Raw genomic sequence first — 26,500 nt, 5'->3', positions numbered from 1 at the left:
CCTCTGGATACGAAAGTTTCTGCTTACGAAAAATTCAGGGTACGAAAAGCGATACAAAGATTTTTATGCCCCAGTATACAAAAAAATTTTCAGGATACGAAAAGCTTACGAGATCCCTACTCGTCGCCGAGAGTACAGTACCTTTTTTTTTCAGGGTATCAACCCTTAAGTTAGGTGTACAGGTAACAATACACCTTCACTGATCCAAATGCTTTACATACAATGCCGTAACTTTTATACAGTAGTAAAGAAAACGGACCGTTTTCTTAGGGCTTGGAGGGGATAACTAGGCTATATTACTACAGTTTAGCGTGTTTATGAAAGAAAAGGTGTCTTTTTGTAAGGCTTGGAAGGGATTAGGCTATTTACATGTAAAACGCGACTCAGGATACGAAAAAATCAGCATACAAAACCGTATCCTGAACGGATTACTTTCGTATGCTGAGGCATCACTGTACAGTGTACTAATTTTCCTTTCCGTCCATTACCAAACCAACAAGCTAAACTAATTACCTTTTTTCAAAGAATAGTGAATGGAAAATATTCTTCAAAATATAAAAGTATGAAAACACGTTATTATGTTTGCGTTGAAACTTATAAATCCACGCTGAATACCTAAAGGGGAAACTAAGCTAAAAGATCTTACCCTGCTGATGTTGCTGACAAACAATTCTTGATTCCAAAGTGGCTGCATTAAAAAAATTGAATTCATTCATCATCGGCATATTAAAAACAGTATCACAAAACTAAATATTAGTTCTAAATTTTCATCTAGAAGGCAATGAAAAGTAACAAGATCAAATATATGTAGAGAACATCAGTCAGAAACCTGATGAAATGCATGAAAATGTATGCGCCAGATATGAAAAAAAAAATACAAACCCGTTGTTAAGATGGTAGACGCCGCAGCCAGTTCCTGGTACACGTGGTAATTGGGTAACAGGTAGGTGACGGTCGCCGTGACCTCATCCCAGACGCACCTGATGTCGGCTTCTTCGCAGAGCAGAGCGAAGCACGACATGGCTACCAGAACGGCGTCCATGTCGATACTCCAAAGGTACATTAGAAAAACAACCTGAAGAGAGTAAGGATAATGGATCAGAGCGTGAAAATTGAATTTTACGCAGACAGGACATGGAAAGGAAAAACTTGAATTTAACTGATTATTATTATTATTATTATTATTATTACTAGCTAAGCTACAACCCTAGTTTGAAAAGCATGATGCTATAAGCCCAAGGGCTCCAACAAGGAAAATAGCCCAGTAGGGAAAGAAAATAAGGAAATGAACGATATATAAGTAGTAATGAACAATGAAAATAAAATATTCATAAACAATAACAACATTATAACAGATATTTCATAGATAAACTATAAAAAGCCTTATATCAGACTTATATTAGTTGTGGTTTATATGACTTGTGTAATAAGGAGCCAACAAATGCTCTCGAAATATTGCCAGAAAGATCTCCACCCAAAGAGGAAGAGTAAAAGACATTGCTCTTACCTCGAGTTTAATGTGAGCCTGTTTACATATGGCTATGTGCGCCCCAATGTTGCAGTTGGCGTAATCTTTGTGTCGAAGCAGGAATGCATTTCTGCACACCAAGATGTCCCTCAGCCACTTTAGTATTTCAGTGTAGTTGATGATCTGATGTTGTATCAATTTTTGCGATATCGAAAACAGCACTTGCGAACTGGAAAGGTAGGAATAAAACAGGCATGATATATCTTTGAAATAGCTATTTATCTATCTATCTATCTATCTACTAAGGCAATCCCCAAATTTTTGGGAGTAGCCAAAATAAAAAACAAAAACAAAAAAGGAACTTTTCTTCTCTTAGCTCCTACAAGCCTGTTGAGAGATTCAGCTGAGTTTGGTTGATACTGCTAGGGTGCCAAAGCCCACCCTCCTCCGTTATCCACCCCTAATGAAGCATCATATACCAAATCCCTTACTACTGCTACCTCAGCAGTCATCAAGGTGACCGGAGGAAGCAGCAGGGCCTATCGGAACTGCGTCACAACTGCTCGCCATTCATTCCTATTTCTAACGCTCTTATGCCTCTCTCACGTCTATCTTCCTATCACCTAGAGATTTCCTTGCTCCATCCACCCACCAAAACCTTGGCCTTCTTCTTGTACATTTCCCATCAACTCTTGCATTCATCCCCTTCTTCAGCAGATGGCCATTTTCCATTCTCTCTCCATGACCAAACCACCTCAACACATTCATATCCACTCTAGCTGCTAATTAACTTCTTACAACACCTGTTCTTACCGTCACTACTTCCTTCCTAACCCTATCTAATCGAAAAACACCAGCCATACTCCTCAGACATTTCATCTCAAACACAATCAATTTCTGTCTCTAGTCACCTTTTGCTGGGAGGTCCCATTAAAGATACCTATGTATAATAGTTACCCGACTTGAGATGATAAATTCTAATAATATGTAACTATGCCGCATCGATTATGATTACATATCTTTCATTTCTGCTTTGTATGTCTCACACAACTTGCTTTTCATGAAGTTTAAAAAGTTCCAAGAAATATTTCTACAAAAATCGTAGTGGTGAGAAGAGCCCCCTTCACAACATGACTTTCTGTCATAACTTCAAGAAGAAAAGTAGCAAGTTACCATTAACTTTGATAGAGAATCATCAAACACTCTGTACTGTACTAGTGAAGGATTTTGGTAACAAAGAAGAGCCAAGAGCCTTTGACCCAATGCTTAAATGTAATAAACGTGGCAAACAAAAAACCAAATTATATAAAAATCACATTGCTTTTATGTTCAGATAAGGTCATTCAATGTCATTCATGCAATGCTAAATGTTCATATGTAGAACTAATGATTACTGATTACTTTCCTCTGACACTGATGACAACTTTTAATATCGTATAGAAGAATTCCATTATTGATAATGACAAATGAATTTTTTCAACTAGAGGGGCACTCAGTAGAGCATAGACCTCCGCTACGGCAGCTTATTTCTCGACCTTTTGCTCGATCGCAACCTTGACCTTCCACAACTTATTTATTTCAAGCTTTTTACATAAGTTAATCCCTACAAGTTTCAGTACTCTATGATTAAAATTGAGGCCAGGAAGTTGTTCACAAACACACACACATACACAATCAGGGTAAAACATAACCTCCTTCAAACTTTCTTGGCGGAGGTAATCAATAAACAAGGGTATTATAACTTATGAACAAATGCTACAAATGAATTAAAATATGGTGATACAAGAAACAGATCTCCAGTCCCATTCAAAAGGTTAAGTGCAATCTCATTAACAAAACTTTTATTCAATGTGAAACTCACTCTGATGAACCTTTGTTTACATCTAACGAACCTGAACTAAATAAACAAATAATTTCCAAAGATGAATCTAGAATATAAGATACTAACCTCACATCCCAGAAAGTATTGATGGGGGCTTCGGGGTTCCACATCTCGATCTTTTCCGGCTGGTGTAAAACGAGCAGTGCTTCCATGGCCTCGGCTGCCACATCCGGCATGGACGGGTTATGAACTAACGAAACCAAGCCGTTTATGAGTTCCAGGGTCGAACTCTGAATCTCGTGGCCAGCTTTACCTTGGTTCTGAAAAAGTAACCAATATTTCATAATATTGCTCCCCCTAAAAAAGAATTTAAGCCTAAGAGATCCTTTTAGTTAGCAATGAATAAGAATTCAATAATACCCATAACTCCATGAAATATAATTTAACGAATCTATGTATAGCGTTGGTTTGTTTGAAATGTTCTAGAAGCTGTACCAACCGTGTGTCACACGATCGTACATAGTTCATTTTGTGTATATATTATGCTTGTATCTTTGCTCTTCCCTCGCACTAAAATGAACCAGGTTAAACATGTCTGCTTTTCTCCTCTGTAACAGTGTCTGTTTTTTAAACATGAAATTTCTTGTTGCTTTGGGCTTTTGTATATAAAGGAGTGTTCTATAATAAATTTACTCAGTTGCTTTCAACCTGCCTTTGAGTCACAACCTTCTCTTGGCCCGTCACAAAGCTTAATTTTCATAAGTACAACTATATTATACTGCATAAATGTTCAAAATCTTGTAAAGAACAAAGCAATATAATATTCTTAGAAACATTATAAAAAGGCATTAAAATTTCACCAAATGAAAACTAATAGTGCCATCAAGAGACCTAGAACCACACCCAAGGAGGAAAATTCCCCAACCACACCTCACCTGCTAAACATCAGGTCAGGTCTGTGCTACTTGGGATGGTATAATTAGCTTCCTGTTGTATGGAATAATACAAAAAGGGGAGAGTTGGTTGGAGGTTTACAACAAAAATAAGATCAGAATTGCATGAGTAGCTCTCTAGGAAAGGGTTGGCTTTTATAACTAACAAGAAATCAGTAAAGAAATGTAAAATTAAACCGATAAGTCCTAGAAGCCAGTGACCCATTTAGCTTTCCTCCTGAAAGAACAGTGTGTGGATAAAGGGATGGTTTGCATTTGAGAGTATTTACTTTACTCATTGTTATTATTATTATTATTATTATTATTATTATTATTATTATTATTATTATTATTATTATTATTATTAAAAGGGAAGACTTCAACCAACCCAATGAGTCAAACTCGATTTTTACAGAGCTGGCCCGAGTAAAATTGGGAGGTTAAAATGCTTATATTAAGCTAATAATAAAATACAAATCAAATATATAGAAAATATAGGATATAAGCTAATAAAATTCAAAATAAATATATAGAAATTATAGGATAGAAATATAATCCTTATTTAAAAGTCTGTGGTGAATAAAAATTTAAATCTGATTTATAAAACCTACGTTTCTTAGAATGTTAAAATCATAAAGACCAAGAACCCAGATATAGATATTTGGAAATTAAGCTTCATAACTAAAACCTTATTTTTTTTAAATTCCAATAATCCATGGAAATAACATCAATCTACCATCTAAAACTAAAGGTAATCGTATGACAGGGGAAAAAACCCAGCCACTGAGGGGGGCAAGCCAGCCTCAACTTGGTGCAGGTCCCAAGCCCTGGGAAATGGGGAGGGTTGGCGGCAGGAAAGGCATATGCCCATGAAAAATTAGCCAAAACCAATATGGCCAGTGGAGATTGTGAGATTAACCGGTGATGAAGTGTGGGGCAGAGGTAGATGGAGAACAGTGGCCAGAAACATGGACCCCACATAAAAGTGGGAAAAGATGCAGAAAAAAAAGATGACTGGGAAAAAAAATAAGGTCAGGGGTAAAGAAGGCATGTGATTTAAATTTACTTTAAGTCTAAAATCAGTTGTTTTACAACAGGGAAGACAAACCTGCACGACAATATTTACCTTGAATCTTAAATCAAAAATACAAAAGAAGCTCCACTTACATTAAGCAAAAAATGTCAGGGGCAAAAAAGGCACGGGATTTAAATTTCCCTAAAGTCTAAAATCAGTTGTTTTACAACAGGGAAGACAAACCAGCACAACAATGTTTACCTCGTATTATCTTAAATTAAAAACACAAAAGAAGCTCCACTTACATTAAGCAAAAAATGTCAGGGCCAAAAAAGGCATGGGATTTAAATTTCTCTAAAGTCTAAAATCAGTTGTTTACAACAGGGAAGACAAACCTGCACAACAATATTTACCTCGTATAATCTGAAATCAAAAACAAAAGAGAAGCTGCACTTACATTGAGCATAAGCATGGGATCTGCGTGAATAAGACGAACCATCCACAGCAGCAGATTTTTATAAGACGGAGCCTCCTCCGAGGATTTCTCTTTGAACTTTAACGTGGAAACTTTCTCCTTTAACGATAAACTCTGCAAAAGAGGTATATACTTCTAAGACTCTTCACCCATTTATATATCTTTAATGCTATAAGCAGTACATTTTACAATGTGAGATAGATATCTTTCAATACACAAGATGATCAAAAGAGTAACAGAAAACCGATTACTCATTACGTACCTGAGTCATTCTAAGAGGCGTGTGAGATATACATCCTTGACTAACTTTGTTCAAGGTGTCTGTAAACATTGACCTGAGTTCACTGGATTTATTGTATACTATATCAATCTGGGGCCACCATGATAATCTTGGCTGCGTAATTATTCTGAAAAGTAGAAAAAGATTTAGTACATACATACATACATATACCAAGGCACTTCCCCCAATTTTGGGGGTAGCCGACATCAACAAATGAAACAAAATAAAAAAAAGGGGACCTCTACTCTCTACATTCCTCCCAGCCTAACAAGGGATACTCTCTACGTTCCTCCCAGCCTAACAAGGGACTCAACCGAGTTTAGCTGGTACTGCTAGGGTGCCACAGCCCAACCTCCCACATTATCCACCACAGATGAAGCTTCATAATGCTGAATCCCCTACTGCTGCTACCTCTGCGGTCATCTAAGGCATCGGAGGAAGCAACAGGGCCTACCAGAACTGCATCACAATCGCTCGCCATTCATTCCTATTTCTAGCACGCTCTCTTGCCTCTCTCACATCTATCCTCCTATCACCCAACTACAAACAAGTGTGGTTTAAATATATAATTAATTCCAGGACTCAATCTATATTATTATTATCATTACTAGCTAAGCTACAACCCTAGTTGGAAAAGCTAGGATACTACAAGCCCAAGGGCTCCAACTGAGAAAAAATAACCCAGTGAGGAAAGGAACAAATTAACAATCAAAATAAAACATTTTAAGAACAGTAAGAGCAATAAGACATGTCTTTCATACATATAAAGAGACTTATGTCAGCCTGTTCAACATAAAAACATTTTCTGCAAGTTTGAAGGAATTACAAAAGAGCTTTCACACTTTAAACAAAACACTAAAAACCTCCGCCCATCTTACCTGTAAAGGGAACTGACCAAGACAAAATGGTACGAAGACGGGGAACCTTGGTTTAGACAAACTTTAAGAGCCTCGTTGTTGTGGGGGAGGATTCGGAAAAGCGACACAAAACAGTCGATCATGAGGTCAACGTCCTGACAAATATAAGCTTGACCTCTCGAAAACGGCTTCATCATATTGAAGAGTAAATTCTGAAAGGACAAAGAGGCAAGATGAAAAAATGTCAACACTAAAAATTATATTCCTTATTTTTTCTAAACTGTACACATTATTTTCTAGATTTGAGAACAAAATCCTCAGAAGAATATTGTGAGTTAAATGGCAGGTCAGGATTAGAAATGAAACTATGAGTGACATTACACAAGTGCCAGATGTGGATGAGATCATGGTGAGGGGTAGATGGAGATGGTTCACCAAACTTTCACCTGGCCTCCATAAGTCACTAAAAGAGTTGGAAGACCCAGGCCTACATGGCTGAGGACTATGAAGTGTGAAGTAGATGATGAATAGAGAAGTATTGATTTAAAAGCTCAAGATAAGAGACAACTGGCAAAATCTAACCTAGCCCTTTGCGTCAATGGGCGTGGGAGGAGATGATGATGTATTATTATTATTATTATAATTATTATTACTAGCCAAGCTAAAACCCTAGTTGGAAAAGCAAGATGCTATAAGCCCAAGGGCTCCAATAGGGAAATATAGCCTAGTGAGGAAAGGAAATAAGGAAATAAATAAATGATGAGAACACATAGAAACAAATTTAATCAATGATGCATAAGAAACAAATACAAATAAATTCATCTACCAATCTACCATGGCACTTCCCCTAGTTTTGGGAGGTAGACGACAATAAAAAAAAAAAAAAGGGATTTTTCTTCATAAACTCATGAAATAATTGTTACAAAAATATTTAAACAAACTCAGCATATCTTACCTTTAGTTCACTAATGACATTCTGCACTAATGTGAACACTACGTTATTGGAATCGTTGAGGTTTATATACGTTGCGATCTTGCAGAGTTTCACACACGTGACGGCGGCTGCTTCTATGAGATGCTTACTTATGTTGTGTTGTACTAAAGCCCTTTTCAATTGATCGATGAACTGTTTCTTCTTAAAATGTCTTTGCGAGCAGGGAGCACCAGAATCTGCATTCACTATTTCCTCTAAAACTTTCTACAATTGAAAGAAAACCAAACACTTACTCAGTCTTCAATACAACTGAACATCTAATATTCAACACTAGTGTTTTATTTCTAAATTGTCTTATATATATCCAAATATATAATACAGTATTAATCTAAAATAAACATAGAGACAGTTTAAGTCGTCTGAATTCAAGTCACTTACCGGAGATAACACCAAAAGCATAATCTGAAAAGGCCAAACTGCGGCCCTACGTTTATTATTCTCCGCAATATTATCTAGATGTTCGAACATGACCTCACAGCACTTTGCTAGCTCTTCGTTTCGTCTTTTCTGTAACGTAAATAAAGAATTACCAAAAGTCTCACATTTCAAAACTTGGTAATGAAAGTATTTCTTCAAAAACACACAATAGTCCTGCCACTACTTTCCTTAACACCTGTACAATTACAATCTCATTGTGACACTTATCAATAATTATTATCCTCAGGTTCTTTAAACAAATAGGGTTATGGTGGCCTATAAGGTAATGTCCCTGACTGGTGATTGGCAGACTGGGGTTGGAGTCCCGCTAAAACTCATTAGTTCCTTTAGTGTCTGCAACCTCACCATCCTTGTGAGCTAAGGATGGGGGGTTTGCTGGGGCCTATAGGTCTACTTGCTGAGTTATCAGCATCCATTGCCAGGCCCTCCTTGGTCCTAGCTTGGGTGGAGAGGGGACTTGGGTGCTGGTCATATATGATCAGGCTCTAGGGCATTGTCCTGCTTGCTAGGGCAATATCACTGTCCCTTGCCTCTGCCATTGATAACTAACCTTTAAACTATGAAATTTCTGAACCTTAGCGTTGCAAAATCAAAGGATTTGACACTAAACAAAAACATGGAAAAGGTAAAGAAGTTGTACAGATGGGAAAGAAGATTAGAAAGGGGACAATCCTTAAAATTCTGAGAGAAATAATACAGGAGAGAGAGAGAGAAAGTAACATCCCTTTTATCCTTTAGCAATGCAAAAGGACCGTGCTAGGAAAACTGTAAATATCATCAATTTTATGCAGTTTCAACTTGTCATTTTTGCCCATGTTGCTTTAAGCGGGTTAAAGAAAAAAACCCTGGTGATTAATAAAGACACTAGAGTATATGTAACATAAACATTCAAGTTATATAACAATTAACCCTTTTACCCCCAGGCTATTTGGAACTTTCTAACCCTTAACCCCCAGGCATTTTTTTTTCAAGCACATTTTGCAATATATATATTTCAAATTGCTCTAACAGCCTTAATTTTTGTCATAGAGAGGTCAGATTGGTCTCATTCTTTTGGAAAATGCCTGAAGTTTCTCATAAAGTTATCAAAAATATGAAAAAAATGTAAATAGCAATTTTTTGCAAGGACGTACCAGTATGTCCATGGGGGTAAAGGGATGAGTTTTGTGAAACGTACCAGTACGTCCATGGGGGTAAAGGGATGAGTTTTGTGAAACGTCCCAGTACGTCCATGGGGGTAAAGGGATGAGTTTTGTGAAACGTACCAGTACGTCCATGGGGGTAAAGGGATGAGTTTTGTGAAACGTCCCAGTACGTCCATGGGGGTAAAGGGATGAGTTTTGTGAAACGTACCAGTACGTCCATGGGGGTAAAGGGATGAGTTTTGTGAAACGTCCCAGTACGTCCATGGGGGTAAAGGGATGAGTTTTGTGAAACGTACCAGTACGTCCCTGGGGGTAAAGGGATGAGTTTTGTGAAACGTACCAGTACGTCCATGGGGGTAAAGGGATGAGTTTTGTGAAACGTACCACTACGTCCATTGGGGGTAAAAGGGTTAATAGTACAGAAGGTCCTTAACTTACAAAAACTCTATTGGTTCCAAGAAGCTGTTTGTATGTCAAATTGTTTGCAAGTCCAAGTTTGTTAAATATTGGCCTAACCTAAATCCAATGCCTATGATTCCCGGGTACAAAAGTCAACAAATAGTCGGGTTACATATGAAATAGATATCAGGTTATTACAATTGTTGTTTTGCTTACTGTATTAAATGATATAATATTTTTTTTATTATAGAATTTCTTTATCTTATCTTTGTTATTTTCACTTGGACTTGTGTTTGCAAGTTGGGAACCTTCTTAATTCTATTTAATTTCTACAAATTTATCATTGAACCTAAGAGATTTTCTATCGAAAATAACATTTGCTCTTATTCATTATAATATGTTCCTTCAATTTCTTCAGATAATAAAAATAGATTTAAAGAAATCCTAAGAATTGAAATCTTAACCAAAATCCTAAACGGTTTTACTTAAGATCTTCCCTTTAAGAGGGGTTAAACACTAAAACAAATTCTCTCCATTTTCTTCCCCTTTGAATGCACATAATGGGTAGGTCTTCCTACAAATCTTCATCTTTAGACTAACTATTTACAGCCCTTCTGACTAACACTTACTCATCCATTCTCATAGCAAGTCCAGACCATCCCAATCTTTAAATCTAAGCCTTTTCTATTACACATCTACATGAAATGTAAGATTCTTTGCAGATTTTCTGCCAAACACTTCCTCATCCATTCTCACAGCGAGTCCAGACCATCCCACTCTTTGAATCTAAGCCTTTTCTCTTGGACATCTACATGGAATGTAACATTCTTTGCAGACTTTCTGACTAACACTTCCTCGTCCATTCTCATAGCGAGTCCAGACCATTCCAGTCTTTGAATCTTAAACATTTAAATGGAATGTAAGATTCTGAGCACTTGTGACTAAATTTACAAGGATTTTTTTACTGGATTGTTTGAAAGATCAAAGTATAAATGAGAAATATGCCAAATGATGTGGTGTTTAGAATCAGATTTAAAAGACCGAGATGGATTAGACACGTAATGTGAAGGGGCAAGCAGTGTTAAATAAAAAATGTAGTAAGATACAGAAGCAGAGGAATAAACAACAGTTGGAATACCGACAAATTATAGGATGTAAATAAGGACATAACCACGAGGATCGTTTCAAGTACAATCCAACACAATGCTTAAAATTATCTTTGGTGACTCGAACACCTTCTAAATACATTACACGTTACACGTCTCGAACTGTCGACCTAACCGCGCTAAGACTCCTTGCTGCTGGGAGGAAAGGACGCTGGTGACTGGTACAATACATGATCATACCCTACCGGGGTCTAAAGCGATGTCAGGCAGGGCAGCAATCGGGACTACGGTCTACCCCAAAGCCAAAGCGAAGTCCTTCAAAAGAAGGCAACCGTGCTTACCCCATACAAAAATGGGAAAAAAAGAACGTTAATAGAAGATGATGATAAAGGAATAAAGTACCTGTAAATCTGCAAATTCATTGGGGTATGTGTCCATCCAGTTCCATATCGCCTTCTCCAGCGAGCTCATCAAGACAATCTGGGTGTTCTTCCGCAAATTCCGAAAGGTTTTTATAGTTTCTGAAATAGCAGACAACAATAATAAACATATAATAGTTACAGCCTAAAGTCAAATCAAAGTCAACCCTTAAATACCACAGCATAGAGCCTCTACCATTGCTAGTCTATCAAATATTCTAGTCCAATTTCTTACTAGGCAGAAATGAAGATATTTTAGGAGTAAACATATCATGGCTACTTACCATTAAGAAGCTTTACAAGCCTGTCTACATCAACATTGATATGCTGAATTAATTCTATATCACTAAAATCTGGATTTTCTTCAGTATTGGGGGTGCTTAATTCTTGTAATCTGTAATAGATAATTGTGAAAGCTTAAGTAACTAAGTAATAGACTACAATAAGTTATACTACAACAAAGATTGACTTAACCCTTTTACCCCCAGGCTCTTTGGAAATTTCCAACCCTTAACCTCAAGGGGTTATTTTTTCCCCAGCCCATTTTGCAGTATATTTCTTTTAAATTGCTCTAACAGCCTTAATTTTTGTCATAGAGAGGTCAGGTTGGTCTCATTCTCTTGGAAAATGCCTGGATTTTTTCAAAAAATTATCAAAAATATGAAAAAAAAAAATTTCATAGCATTTTTTTGCAAGGACGTACCGGTACGTCCATGGGGGTAAAGGGATGAGTTTTGTGAAACGTACCAATGCGTCCTTTGGGGGTAAAAGGGTTAAGTAACATACACTGACGTGGTGGAATTATATGAAGGGACTACATGATACAAAGTACGTCATTGGGTAAAGCTGGGATTGTTTTAAATTATTCAAGACTTGTGGGAATGCATGTACAATATTCTCCTATTCACAGGAAATTTTTAAAAACTACAACTTGAAAAATGAAAAAGGGGAAACAACATGGTTCTAGAATCAATAAAAAAAAATTCCTTTTGTCAAGTCTAAGAACTTATCATTAGAAAATTGAAAGGAACAAGTTATAAAATAGAAAAATATACCAAATGTAGTTATAAAATACTCAATTCAGGTTAAATTCAAGGTTTATTAATCATATTCAAATGATAAAACTAAGGAACATTAAATCAATTTTAATCCTTTAGCAAAATTTTGTTCTGTCCACTACAAAAGTAAATTCTATAAGCTACAAATAACACCTTTTGGTACTGGTTGAACACGCTGTTTCAAATGGAATTTTAGCATCTACTGTGCTAGTCAGAACTATTACATGACCGTTCTGTACAGAAATCGGCCTAGTTACTGCGTTTCTTCGTTATGTTGCAACCGAGATAAAAAAATTACCTAGTTCCAGCCAATTAATCAAAGTTTCTTATATTGCAACAAGAGGGACTTTGCTTTCCAACTCAATCTAATATGCAAAATTATTTCAGAATCTGTTCAAAAGTTCAAAAGATTTTCTGTCTTAACCCTTTTACCCCCAAGCTATTTGGAACTTTCCAACCCTTAACCCCCAGGCGGTTATTTTTCAAAGCACATATTGCAATATATTTTTTTTTAAATTGCTCTAACAGCCTTAATTTTCATCAGAGAGAGGTCAGGTTGGTCTCATTCTCTTGGAAAATGCCTGAAGTTTCTCAAAAAGTTCTCAAAAATATGAAAAAAAAAATGTAATAAGCCGTTTTTTGCAAGGACGTACCGGTACGTCTATGGGGGTAAAGGGATGGGTTTTGTGAAACGTACCAGTACGTCCATTGGGGATAAAAGGGTTAATGAACAAGCATAAAATAATCCACTGTTTCTAAATATAATCTGGCAACAGAAAATAACTTCTCGATATATCAAAACCAACAAATCTACAAGTAATCCCTTTAGCCCCATTGACAAAAAGAAGGCAAAATCACAAATAATTAGTAATTTGTATTTTTCCCAACATACTTACCAAGAACTAGTTTCTTAGGAGTTACCTGAAACCTCCTCTCAACCGACCAGAGTTTTGTGTAGTTTACCCTACTCCCGTTTTCTGTAATGGTAGGCCTAGGCGGAAGGATACGTGCCCTAAGGACACATGTGGCCTGCCTCGGGATTGCCCTTAGGGCACGTATCCTACTTCCGTTTTTTGTAATGGTAGGCCTAGGCGGAAGGATACGTGCCCTAAGGGCACATGTGGCCTGCCTCGGGATTGTCCTTAGGGCACGTATCCTTCCGCCTAGGCCTACCATTACAGAAAACGGGAGTAGGGTAACCTACACAAAACTCTGGTCGGTTGAGAGGAAGTTCCAGGTAACTCCTAAGAAAGTAGTTCGAGGTAAGTCCCTGTGTTGGAACAACTATTTTTACAGCCTGCAATTCAAGGTTAGAAGCACGTAAGAACTAACCATCAGTAAACACTAGATACTTCAAAAGATGAAATGTACTCACCTAGCTGATATTCTACTGAAGACAGTCGAGAAATTATTTAGGCTGAGTGCAAATAAAACCTTGGACGCAAGGTTCTTCAGCTGCACGACCATTGGATGGTCATTTGGCAGATCTGAAAGGATCAAATAAAATTATGATTTAATATGTTAACTCGATTAGAGGTAAAAAGGTGTTTATCAAAATGGAAAAATTATTTAAATAGCAATGCAGCATTAAATATGGAATACAGTACGTAGTGTACGACTCTTCATATCAGTTCGACATACAGTACGTTCGTACCATATTTATGTCGCTCATCGTTGAAGAGGAGGAGGAGGAGGAGGAGGAGGAGGAAGAGGAGGAAGAGGAGGAGGAGGAGGAGGAGGAGGAGGAGGAGGAGGAGGAGGAGGAGGAGGAGGAGGAGGAGGAGGAGGAGGCAGGCAGGCAGCATAGCATAACAAACTCGGGTTCGTTTATATGTCCGTACACAAATAAAACCTTCGTCCTTAATAGGAGTCGTCTTTAAAAGGGAGGAAATCCCTACAAACAACTTTTATAAGAAGAACTTATAAAAGTAAGGATATGTTGTCTGAATGCAAGGTCATTATGTGAAATTGGTTTGCTAACATTTTAATAATCCTCTAGCTTTATTAATCCTCCAGCTCATCTGTGAGGACGGGGGAGGTACTTCAATACAAAACCTGTCTGTAAAGATGTTACTTGAGCTTGACCCCAGGAGAGGGGTAGAATACTCATACATTCTTGCCTTGCCCAGATTCAAGTCGCAACTGCTATCTTAGACAGGATTCTTCATGTCCAATGAGGGAGCTAAGTTCGCAACACAACTTGTTCAGAAGTTATTGCAGGGCCAAGGATATAAAGTTATCCAGGGACCTTAGGAGTAAACTTCGACTGGTAGTGAAGGCAGTCTGTTGTACCAGAATTTTGCCTTTAGGACTAGCACTATTAACAGGTTCCTGCTTAAGGTTAGATAGATCTGATATCAACGACTTTGTGTGCCCAAACCTGGATGGTCCTTCCATTCACCTTTTGGATCAGCTGGTCTGAGGGGACACGAGTCAGGATAACGCAAAGTTCTTGAATATCTCTACTTTATCTTTATGAGCGGAAAAGTGTCTTCTCTATCCTTAGGCATGGGTAAGTCTCCGGGGACCTGAGTTCTCTAGGATGCATTGTATGTCCTTACTGAACAGAGGGGCAAGTAAAGAAAAGATGAGGAACTTGAATTTGGAGCTGTACCAAGCTAAAGTCTGGGCCTTGGTCATGAACTATGGATCAAAGAAGAGGAAGGCATTTATCCATTAGAGAATGACTCATTATATTCAAAATATTATGCGGTATACCTACTTGATATGCCAAGGTTAATAGAGCAAATGTTTTCGATCCATAAATTAAGACTGATCCCACTGCCAGTAACTGTGGAAACTGCTACCTTGCAATTGGAGTAATTAGTCAAAGTCCCACTGCCAATAAAGTATTTATGTGAAACCGGGGAGTGAAAAGGAAATAACAAAAGAAATAAAAACAATATAGGAAGATAAAATAGAATGTATGATAAATAATATTGAATGGGAATATAAAATGAGATGATTTTAAAAGGTAAAGGATAATAAAACGAGTAATTGGTGGGGGAAAAGCTTCTGCGCAGGGGAGCAGGGTATTTGCGCAGGTCGAAAACTATAGTCAATTTTTTTCTAGCGAGGCAGGTTTGCACCGACTCGAAGCGGTGCCCTTTTATCTCGGAAAAGTTTCCTGATCGCTGATTGGTTGGACAAGATAATGGCCCACTGCCAATAACTGTAGCTCATGAATGTAAGGGCAGGCGATCGCAAAAAACCCTCTGCCAAATCATCGCCTATCAAAGGGGAAACTTTCTCTTATAGAGATGCCAGCAGCCCACTACAATCTGTAAGTCCTCAGACAAGGACACTAAGAGCACTGGATGCATTTTATCAAACATACTACGAAATTAAGTGGAATTGAAGTAAAACTTGATCTCTCACCTCAACCATTAAAAGCATTCTGGTAAGACAATGTTTCTATATATCATTATAAACATATTGATTTAATAGTAAGCAACAGATGTACGTCAATACTCGGCAGAGGTATGCAAAGGTACAGACATACAAATACAGAAAGTCCTCAACTCAAACTTGATATGTTTCAAGAAGCTGTTTGTAAGTCCAATTTTCTTAGATTTTGGCCTACAATAAACCTAACCTGAATTTAATGCCTATGATTTCCAGCTGTAAAAGTGAACAAATAGTAGGGTTTCATATGAAGAAGATATCAGGTTATTACAAGTACAAATGTTGTTTAGCTTACTGTATTAAATGATATAAAAACAAAATCATAACAAAGTACAATAACACAAATACCTACCAATGAACTGGCAAGTTTCTCTCAGTAAAAGCTTCACGTTCATGGCTTCGTCTCTCGTTGTGTCCTTTGGCTGCGATGAGAGACATTTTTCTAACGTATCAAGTACTATTAATAGAGACTCATAATAATTTTTTTCTAAGTCAGGGCCATGTGATCGCTGAAAAGGAGAGAAGTAACAAATAAATATACTGTACATTCATTACAAACAGTATAGCACAATTATGAAACAAATAATGTAACAAATATACTGTACATTCATTACAAACAGTATAAAGTATAGCACAATTATGAAACAATACAACACAATAAAACATTAAAAACTGATGTCTCACCATTTCATTAACTTTCTGCAGAATTCTGTAGAGCCCCGATATAACGATATTAAATTTATATCGACTGATTTGGATGAGGCAGTCTTTATTTTGCTCTACGTTAAACCTTGAATGTTGTGTCTGTGGGCCTGTCCGACATGGCAACTGAAAGAGAGAAAACATCTGAATGTTTGAAGTTCCAAATTCAGGCAAAAGTACAGTACAGTACTTTATGTTCATATCACATGCAAGAGAAATAAGAATTATGTGGAATACAATACTATTACTGAAACCTTCAAAACAACACGGGAAAAAAAAGTAAAACAAGGTTGATTATTTATGCAACTAAAACTGAATCTGAAATAAGACCTTGGTTTGGAGTTTCCTTCGTTATGATACTATTAAAAAGAAAGATTTGTAAAGAGGCTTGGGCACTGATTATATGTGTATATGGTCTATTTCTAGGGCATTTTCCTCCCATCTAGGGCATTGTCCTGCTAGTTAGGGCTTTGTCCTGCTGGCTAGAGCATTGTCCTGCTAGCTAGGGTATTGTCCTCCTAGCTACGGCATTGTCCTGCTAGCTAGCGCATTTTCCTGCTAGCTAGCGCATTGTCCTTCTAGCTAGGGCATTGTCCTCCTAGCTAGGGCATTGTCCTCCTAGCTAGGGCATTGTCCTCCTAGCTAGAGAATTTTCCTGCTAGTTAGGGCATTGTCTTGCTAGTTAGGGCATTGTCCTGCTAGCTAGGGCATTGCCAATATCCTTTGCCTCTACATTCATGAGTAACCTTTAACCCTTTAAGGGAATTAATTTAAATTTTCTTTTGAAATCTCAACTACTGTATTACAGTTAATAAAAATATTATTTCTATACCTTTCACATACAACATAAACTCAAGTTACTTTATGTAAGCAAGGAAACAGGTTGTGTCATTAACTTTCCTAAACTTCTATCTGGAAAATCTGTACAAAACAAAATTCTCCAGGGAACTTGCAAAATATGTTTTTGTTAGAATAACTGATTTCAAAGTAACTAGTACTGTATTACCAAGAGATTTGCCTAGGGTGGACTTTTGTCGCTGTTACAGAAAGATACGTCGATTCTGATTTTGGGATTGTATATAAGATGCCTTATTCCTGCCTTGTGGTCAAAGCGTGAGAATACTATCACCGTACATCATACGTGTTGTTGAAAGCGACTAAAAGGACATCTGCTGCCTTTTGGTGTTGCTTTTTAGCAAAAGGCTACGGCCACTGCCAATAACTGTGGAAACTGCTGCCTTGCAGTCTTGCAGTTAGCCTAGACAATTTAGTAAGAGGTTAGGCCCACAGTCTAAACCTGTGGTTGAAGACTGCAAGGGCATGATATCAAAAAGTCTATCATGCCTGATGCTACTAGAAGAAGCATTGGGCAGCAAAAGACTTGGTGTGGGGATAGTGGTGGGAAAGAAAATGTTACGGTACCTTATTCCTTTAACTCTCCAGATCAAATGACTATCCTTTTGACCTTCCCAACCACGTGACTATCCTCTGAATTTTCCAGACCACATGACTATCCTTTTGATCTTCCAAACACTGTGACAATCTCTTCCATTTTCCAGACCACATGACTATCCTTTTCACCTTCCAAACACACTGAAAATCTCTTCCATTTTCCAGACCACATGACTATCCTTTTCACCTTCCAAACACTATGACAATCTCTTCCATTTTCCAGACCACAAGACTATACTTCTGACCTTCCAAACACTGTGACAATCTCTTCCATTTTCCAGACCACAAGACTATCCTTCTGACCTTCCAAACACTGTGACAATCTCTTCCATTTTCCAGACCACAAGACTATCCTTCTGACCTTCCAAACACTGTGACAATCTCTTCCATTTTCCAGACCACAAGACTATCCTTCTGACCTTCCAAACACTGTGACAATCTCTTCCATTTTCCAGACCACAAGACTATCCTTCTGACCTTCCAAACACTGACAATTTCTTCCATTTTCCAGATCACATGACTATTCTTTTGACCTTCCCAACAACGTGACTATCCTTTAAATTTTCCAGACCACATGACTATCCTTCTGACCTTCCAAACACTGTGACAATCTCTTCCATTTTCCAGATCACATGACTATCCTTTTCACCTTCCAAACACTGTCACAATCTTTTCCATTTTCCAAACCACATGACTATTCGTTTGACCTTCCCAACAACGTGACTATCCTTTAAATTTTCCAGACCACATGGCTATCTTTTTGACCTTCCAAACTATGTGTCCATCCGTTTAACTTATCAGACCACATGACTATCCTTTTCACCTTCGAAACCACATGACTATCCCCTTAACTTTCCAGACCACATGACTATCCTTTTGACCTTCCAAACCATGTGACTATCCATTTAACTTTCCAGACTACATGACTATCCTTTGGACATTCCAAAACACATGATTACCTCTTTAACTTTCCAGACCACATGACTATCCTTTTGACCTCCCAAACCACATAACTATCCCTTCAACGTTCCAGACCACATGACAATCCTTTTGACATTCCAAAACGCATGATTATCTCTTCAATTTTCCAGACCACATGACTATCCTTTTGACATTCCAAACCACATGACTATCTCTTTAATTTTCCAGACCACATGACTATCCTTTTGACCTCCCAAACCACATGACTATCTCTTCAATTTTCCAGACCACATGACTATCCTTTTGACATTCCAAACCACATGACTATCTCTTCAATTTTCCAGACCACATGACTATCCTTTTGACATTCCAAACCACATGACTATCTCTTCAATTTTCCAGACCACATGACTATCCTTTTGACATTCCAAACCACATGACTATCTCTTTAATTTTCCAGACCACATGACTATCCTTTTGACCTCCCAAACCACATGACTATCTCTTCAAATTTCCAGACCACATGACTATCCTTTTGACATTCCAAAACACATGACTATCTCTTCAAATTTCCAGACCATATGACTATCCTTCTGACCTTCCAATCCATGTGACTATCCCTTCAACTTTCCAGACCACATGACTATCCTTTTGACCTTCCAAACCACATGACTATCTCTTCAATTTTCCAGACCACATGACTATCCTTATGACATTCCAAACCATGTGACTATCCATTTAACTTTCCAGACCACATGACTATCCTTCTGACCTTCCAAACCATGCGACTCCTTTCAACCTTCCTCGACACATACTATTCTTTTGACCTTCCACACCATCTTCCAGATTATACTACTATCCCTTCAACATTGCACATCACATGACTATATTCAATTTTCCAGACCACATGATGCTTCTTTAAACCGTCCAATCCACGTGACTATCCCTTGTACCTTCTAGACCAAATGACTATCCCTTCAACATTCTAGACCAAATGACTATCACTTCAACCTTCCAGACTAAATGACTATCCCTTTGACCTTCCAGACTAAATGACTATCCCTTTGACTTTCTAGACTAAATGACTATCCCTTTGACATTCTAGACTAAATGACTATCCCTTTGACTTTCTAGACTAAATGACTATCCCTTTGACTTTCTAGACTAAATGACTATCCCTTTGACTTTCTAGACTAAATGACTATCCCTTTGACTTTCTAGACTAAATGACTATCCCTTTGACTTTCTAGACTAAATGACTATCCCTTTGACTTTCTAGACTAAATGACTATCCCCTCACCCTTGCAGGCTAAATGACTATCCCTTCAACCTTCCAGACCAAATGACTATCCCTTCACCCTTCCCGGCTAAATGACTATCGCTTCAACCTTCAACACTGCATGACTATCCCTTTGACCTTCCAGACTAAATGACTATCCCTTCAATCTTCCAGACTAAATGACTATCCCTTCATCCTTGCAGGCTAAATGACTATCCCTTCAACCTTCCAGTCTGCATGACTATCCATCCCTCCTTCCAGATCAAATGACTATCCCTTCAACCTTCCAGACTGCATGACTATCCTTTAGGCCTCTGGAACTGCATCACTATCCCATTTAATTCTGAAAGTCCATTACTATTACCTTTACTTCTCAAACCACATCATGCCTATCCCCTTATCCTTAAAAGCGATATAATCATCCCTTCAAACATATGATTAGCACTTCACCCTCCCAAATGCTTTTATTATTATCCTTTCCACTTCCTATAACACGTTACTATCCCTTTGACCTTTCAAACCAAAGCACTACCTTTTTGACATCCCAAACCAAGTAATGTAAGATCCCTTTGACATCCTAAACCAAGTACTATCCCTTTGACATCCTAAACCAAGTACTATCCTTTAGACATCCCAAATCAAGTATTATCTCTTTGACATCAGCAACCAAAAGTATTATCCTTTTGACCTCACAATCCAAGTACTATCCTTTTGACATCCCAAACCAAAGTACTATCCCTTGGATATCCCAAACCAAGTACTATCCTTTTGACATCCCCAGACCAAGTACTTTTTACATTCAAATCCAATTTACCTAACCTTTGACCACACACACCAAATACTATCCATTTGACATCCCAAACCAAAGTACTATCCTTTTGACATCCAAAACCAAAGTACTGTGCTATCCTTTTGACATCCAAAACCAAAGTACTATCCCTTGGATATCCCATACAAAAGCACTATCTTTGGACATCCAAAACCAAAGTACTATCCTTTTGACATCCAAACCAAAAAAAACTATCCCTTTGACATCCCGCTGAGATACTACCGCTAGAGAGTTATGGGGTCTTTTGACTGGCCAGACAGTACTACATTGGATCCTTCTCTCTGGTTACGGTTCATTTTCCCTTTGCCTACATACACTCTGAATAGTCTGGCATATTCTTTACATATTCTCCTCTATCCTCATACACCTGACAACACAGATTACCAAACAATTCTTCATCACCCAAGGGGTTACTGCACTGTAATTGTTCAGTGCCACTTTCCTCTTGGTAAGGGTAGAAGAGACTCTTTAGCTATGGTAAGCAGCTCTTCTAGGAGAAGGACACTCCAAAATCAAACCACTGTTCTCTAGTCTTGGGTAGTGCCATAGCCTCTGTACCATGGCCTTTCACCGTCTAGGGTTAGAGTTCTCTTGCTTGAGGGTACACTCGAGCACACTCTCCTATCTTATTTCTCTTCCTCTTGTTTTGTTAAAGTTTTCTAGCTTATATAGGAGATATTTATTGTTGTTACTCTTCTTAGAATATTTTATTTTCCTTTTTTCCTTTCCGCACTGAGCTATTTTCCCTGTTGGAGCCCCTGGGCTTATAGCATACTGCTTTTCCAACTAGGGTTGTAGTTTAGTAAGTAATAATAATAATAATAATAACTAAAGTACTATCACTTTGGCATACCAAAACAAGGTACTATCCCTTTGACATCCCAAATCTAAGTACAGTACTATCCTTTTATCATCCAAAACCAAAGTACTATCCTTTTGATCTAACAAACCAAGTACTATCCTTTTGACCTCACAAACCAAGTACTATCCCTTTGACATCCTAAACTAAAGTACAGGCACTATCCCTTTGGCATACCAAACCAAAGTACTATCCCATTGTCAACCTCCCAAGGTATGTTACTATCCCTTCGACCTCCAAAGGCATATTACTATCCCTTTGACCTTCCAAGCTGCATTACTATGCTTTCAACCTCCCAAGGAATGTTACTATCCCTTTGACCTCCAAAAGTCTATAACTATCCCTTCAACCTCCAAAGGCATGTTACTATCCCTTCGACCCCCAAAAGCATGTTACTACCCCTTTGACCCTCCAAGCCACATTACTATTCTTTCAACCTCTCAAGGTATGTTACTATCCCTTCGACCTCCAAAAGTCTATTACTATCCTTTCGACCTCCAAAAGTCTATTACTATCCCTTCGACCTCCAAAAGTCTATTACTATCCCTTCGACCTCCAAAAGCATGTTACTATCCCTTCAACCTCCAAAAGTCTATTACTATCCCTTCGACCCCCAAAAGCATGTTACTATCCCTTTGACCTTCCAAACCAAATTACTATCCCTTCGACCTCCAAAAGTCTATTACTATCCCTTCAATCCCCAAAAGCATGTTACTATCCCTTTGACCTTCCAAATCACATAACTATCCCTTCCACCTACAAAACTGCATGACAATCCCATCGACGTTTCAGTTATGAAAAAACAATCTTCAGAAAAGGACAACACACTATGTCTAGAAATATGCGGCAATTTAAAATACATGAACTTAATTTATTTCAGCTGATTACACTGTCTCACACTATACTCATACAGACAAGATCATATGATTTGGAAGATGCTACAATCAAAGAATTGTTTAAGTTGTAATGAAAATGTTTCGTTAAATGGTTGATATGGACCCGCCCGAGAGGTACAGTAGTTCACTCGACTTAGTGGAGGGTTGAATTTAAACCCAAAACAAGTAAACAAGTAAACAAGATAGTACTGTCACTCATTTCGTGGCAAGAAGGACGTGTCATGAACGAACTCACATAGCAAACAACAAAGTAGAATTACACCGTGTGAAAAAAGGAAAGAACGACACAATTGACACTCCCCAGGGGAACAAAAATCAACACTTAACTATAATGAACAATCTGCATCTAAACAATAACATTGCACAATAAATGATGTGTATTTTTGTTTGACTTACATTTTAGCAAATAAACAGCAACAATGACAGCTATTTTGTTATCAAGCATCTGGACAGTGGAATGGTTTACATAATAGATAATAGGTGCAAGGGGCCAAAGCCCTGAATAAGTTAACATGCATTTACTAGGTTAGGTTAGGAAGGTTAAGAAAGGTGATTAGGATAGGTTAGGTAAGGTTAGGTCAAGTTAGGTTAGGTTTAAGGTTAAGTTAGGTTAGGTATAAGGTTAGGTTAGGTTTAAGTTTAGGTTATGTTAGGTCGTTAGGTTAGGTTAGATTTAAGGTTAGGTTAGGTTAGATTTAAGGTTAGGTTAGGTTAGATTTAAGGTTAGGTTAGGTTAGATTTAAGGTTAAGTTAAGTTAGGTTAGGTTAGGTTTAAAGTTAGGTTTAGGTTAAGTAAGGTTATGTTAAGCAAGGTTAATATCAGTTAAGAAAGTATGAGACATTCGCAATTAGGCTAAGCAGAAGACACTGTCAGACCACACGTTCGAACCCCTCTAGGCTAACATGTAATATAAACTGTATAGTAACATTGCTCATTTTAATTGTATTTGTTTTTAAAATTTCAACATGAGAGTTTGTTTCAATCGTTTTTTAAATCAATTTCAACAAAAAAATAATTATATATACATATATATAAATATATATATATATATATATATATATATATATATATATATATATATATATATATATATATATATATATATATATATATATATATATATACACACACACAGTATATATATACATATATATATAATCATTATTATTATTATTATAATTACTAGCCAAGCTACAACTTTAGTTGGAAATGCAAGATGCTATAAGACCAAGGGCTCCAATAGGGAAAAATAGCCCGGTGAGGAAAGGAAATAAGGAAATAAATAAATGATGAGGATAAATTAACAATAAATCCTTCTAAAATTGCAGAAACTCAACGGTTTAGGTTGGATTAAGATTAGACAGGATAGCTTAAGGCTATGTTAAGCTAGGATAAAATATTCCTTTCTCCAAATTTCTTACCTCGGCTATTTATTCATATGAGAATTTTGTAATTACAATACAAAGTACAAGTTAGAACGGATTAAGGAACGGAGGTAAGGTAAAAGGCTATAAATTAGTTGCAGCAGATACACGGCAAAGGATCGCATACAGTACACGGAATATGATGGACTGTCGGCAATATTCCCCTGTGAATTCCTAGGTTATTTGAGATATGAAATGACACTAATGAGTAAAATAAGATAAAAGTTATGAAAATTAAGTATAATAATGCAAAGAACATAATATCCTACGTTTCATAAATCCTAGATTAGTAAATCCTAGCCTATACATATATCCTGATCGGTCAATAGCAAAAGATTGACATCCTGTAATCCTACTGTAATATTATAAATAATTTCATGAAATAAGATACAGGTTATGGAAATTGAATATAATAATGTGAAAAATATATATATATATATATATCCTTCACATTAGAAATACTATATCAATAAATACTAGCCTATACAAAAATCCTGATCTGTCAATTATGATAAGTTGACATCCTGTAATCCTACTGTAATTTCCTGTATAATTTCATGAAATAGGATAAAGGTTATGAAAATTAATTATATAAAATATATACATCCTTCAAATCAGAAATCCTAGATTACCAAATCCTGACCTGTCAATTGTATAGATTGACATCCTGTAATCCTACTGTAATTTCCTGCATAATTTCATGAAATAAGAATATTAAAGACCCAGAAAGTACCCCCCCCCCACCACGGCATCCGAGGGGGAGAGAGGGGGGGAGTCCCTAATGTCCTTCGACGAGCCAAACTAATATCCTTCGACGGGCGTCTCCTGCGAGTCCTAACAGCCCAAAGACATTACAGCCGAGGAGACACACACAGCCCTCGAGGGCGAGGATGATGGGCGGCCGAATAAAGGGCGTGTGTGTGGGCGTGTGTATGTGTCGTAGGGGAGGATTCATTCATAAAATCAATATATCTCATTCATTCTGAATATCAAAACAAAACACCTTCCAAAAAGGGGGGGGGGGCGCTGACATGTACGCCCACAGGCCGTGTGGGCGTGCTCCGAGGGCGGCCCTTTCGATCGTTACCTGTTCTTCGAATCTTATGATGAGCGCCGTGACCCATTCTACGGGTTTTTGGGTTGCCATGCTGGTAAAATCGGGTAAGAACATACAGCTACGTTGACACACGATCACTTGGAAATCGCCATATCGAACACTGATGACGTCACGGGAGTGGGCGGAGACATGCGTGCGGGCGCCATATTTAAAACGGGCGGACGCGAAATTAAATGGCTTTTAATATCTCTTATTGATGAAAGGATATAATTAAATTTATTTTAGATTAATAAAGTTCTAGTTTATAAGATCATATATAGAATCACCATATTTAACACTGATGACGTCATGGGAGTGGGCGGAGACATGCGTACGGGCGCCATATTTAAGACGGGCAGACGCGAAATTAAATAGCTTTTAATATCGCCTATGGATAACAGAATGTAATTGAATATCTTCTAAATTAATAAAATTCTAGTTTATAAAATTATATATTGAAAATTCACGGTAAATATATTAAAAGTATATTATTATCTCGTCAATAAAGTCACAGGCGCCATATTTAAAACAGGCAGACGCGAAATTAAATCGCTTTTAATATCGTCTATTGATAGACGGATATAACTGAAAAACATCTAAATTAATAAAATTCTAGTTTATAAAATTATATATCAAAAATTTACGTTAAATATAATAAAAGTACATTATTATCTTGTCAATAAAGTCATATGGCTGTGTGTGGCATCAAGTATGGGCGTAAGGCAATAATCACAGGAAGTGGGGTCTATTATTCAATTTCGCCCCCTCTACTTTACAATAAAATCCTGTACATACGAAAGGACTCGAAAGGACTCTTTTTATCTTAACATGTCTAGGAGCGTGTATACTCCTCGTAATGAAATAGATGTATGAAGAGTCAGGATATACTATATATATATATATATATATATATATATATATATATATATATATATATATATATATATATATATATATATATATATATATATATATATATATATATATATATATATATATATATCCATCCATATATATATATATATATATATATATATATGTATATATATATATATATATATATATATATATATATATATATGTATATATATATATATATGTATGTATATATATATATATATATATATATATATATATATATATATATATATATATATATATATATATGTATGTATGTGTGTGTGTGAGAGAGAGAGAGAGAGAGAGAGAGAGAGAGAGAGAGAGAGAG

General features: G+C 37.1%; 1 protein-coding gene across 1 annotated transcript in view; it reads right to left on the bottom strand.

The window, feature by feature from the left end:
- The window catches only part of Nf1 (neurofibromin 1), a 106,072-nt gene extending 80,676 nt beyond the window's left edge, over positions 1-25,396 (bottom strand). Inside the window, exons 1-14 of the mRNA XM_068347309.1 lie at positions 25,264-25,396; positions 16,498-16,641; positions 16,166-16,322; positions 13,784-13,895; positions 11,635-11,744; positions 11,334-11,452; positions 8,222-8,350; positions 7,805-8,047; positions 6,871-7,061; positions 5,975-6,119; positions 5,695-5,826; positions 3,417-3,610; positions 1,508-1,697; positions 883-1,075 (exon numbers count right to left, since the gene is read on the bottom strand). Of these exons, the coding sequence (XP_068203410.1) occupies positions 883-1,075; positions 1,508-1,697; positions 3,417-3,610; positions 5,695-5,826; positions 5,975-6,119; positions 6,871-7,061; positions 7,805-8,047; positions 8,222-8,350; positions 11,334-11,452; positions 11,635-11,744; positions 13,784-13,895; positions 16,166-16,322; positions 16,498-16,641; positions 25,264-25,347 (2,143 nt within the window). The 5' untranslated portion in view covers positions 25,348-25,396. The remainder of the gene's footprint in view (positions 1-882; positions 1,076-1,507; positions 1,698-3,416; positions 3,611-5,694; positions 5,827-5,974; positions 6,120-6,870; positions 7,062-7,804; positions 8,048-8,221; positions 8,351-11,333; positions 11,453-11,634; positions 11,745-13,783; positions 13,896-16,165; positions 16,323-16,497; positions 16,642-25,263) is intronic.
- Between the last annotated feature and the right edge of the window lie 1,104 nt (positions 25,397-26,500).

Source organism: Palaemon carinicauda, chromosome 23, assembly GCF_036898095.1.
Source record: "Palaemon carinicauda isolate YSFRI2023 chromosome 23, ASM3689809v2, whole genome shotgun sequence".
Classification (NCBI taxonomy): domain Eukaryota; kingdom Metazoa; phylum Arthropoda; class Malacostraca; order Decapoda; family Palaemonidae; genus Palaemon; species Palaemon carinicauda.
The sequence above is the reverse complement of the archived record's forward strand: the minus strand, read 5'-3'. Positions and strand labels throughout refer to the sequence as shown.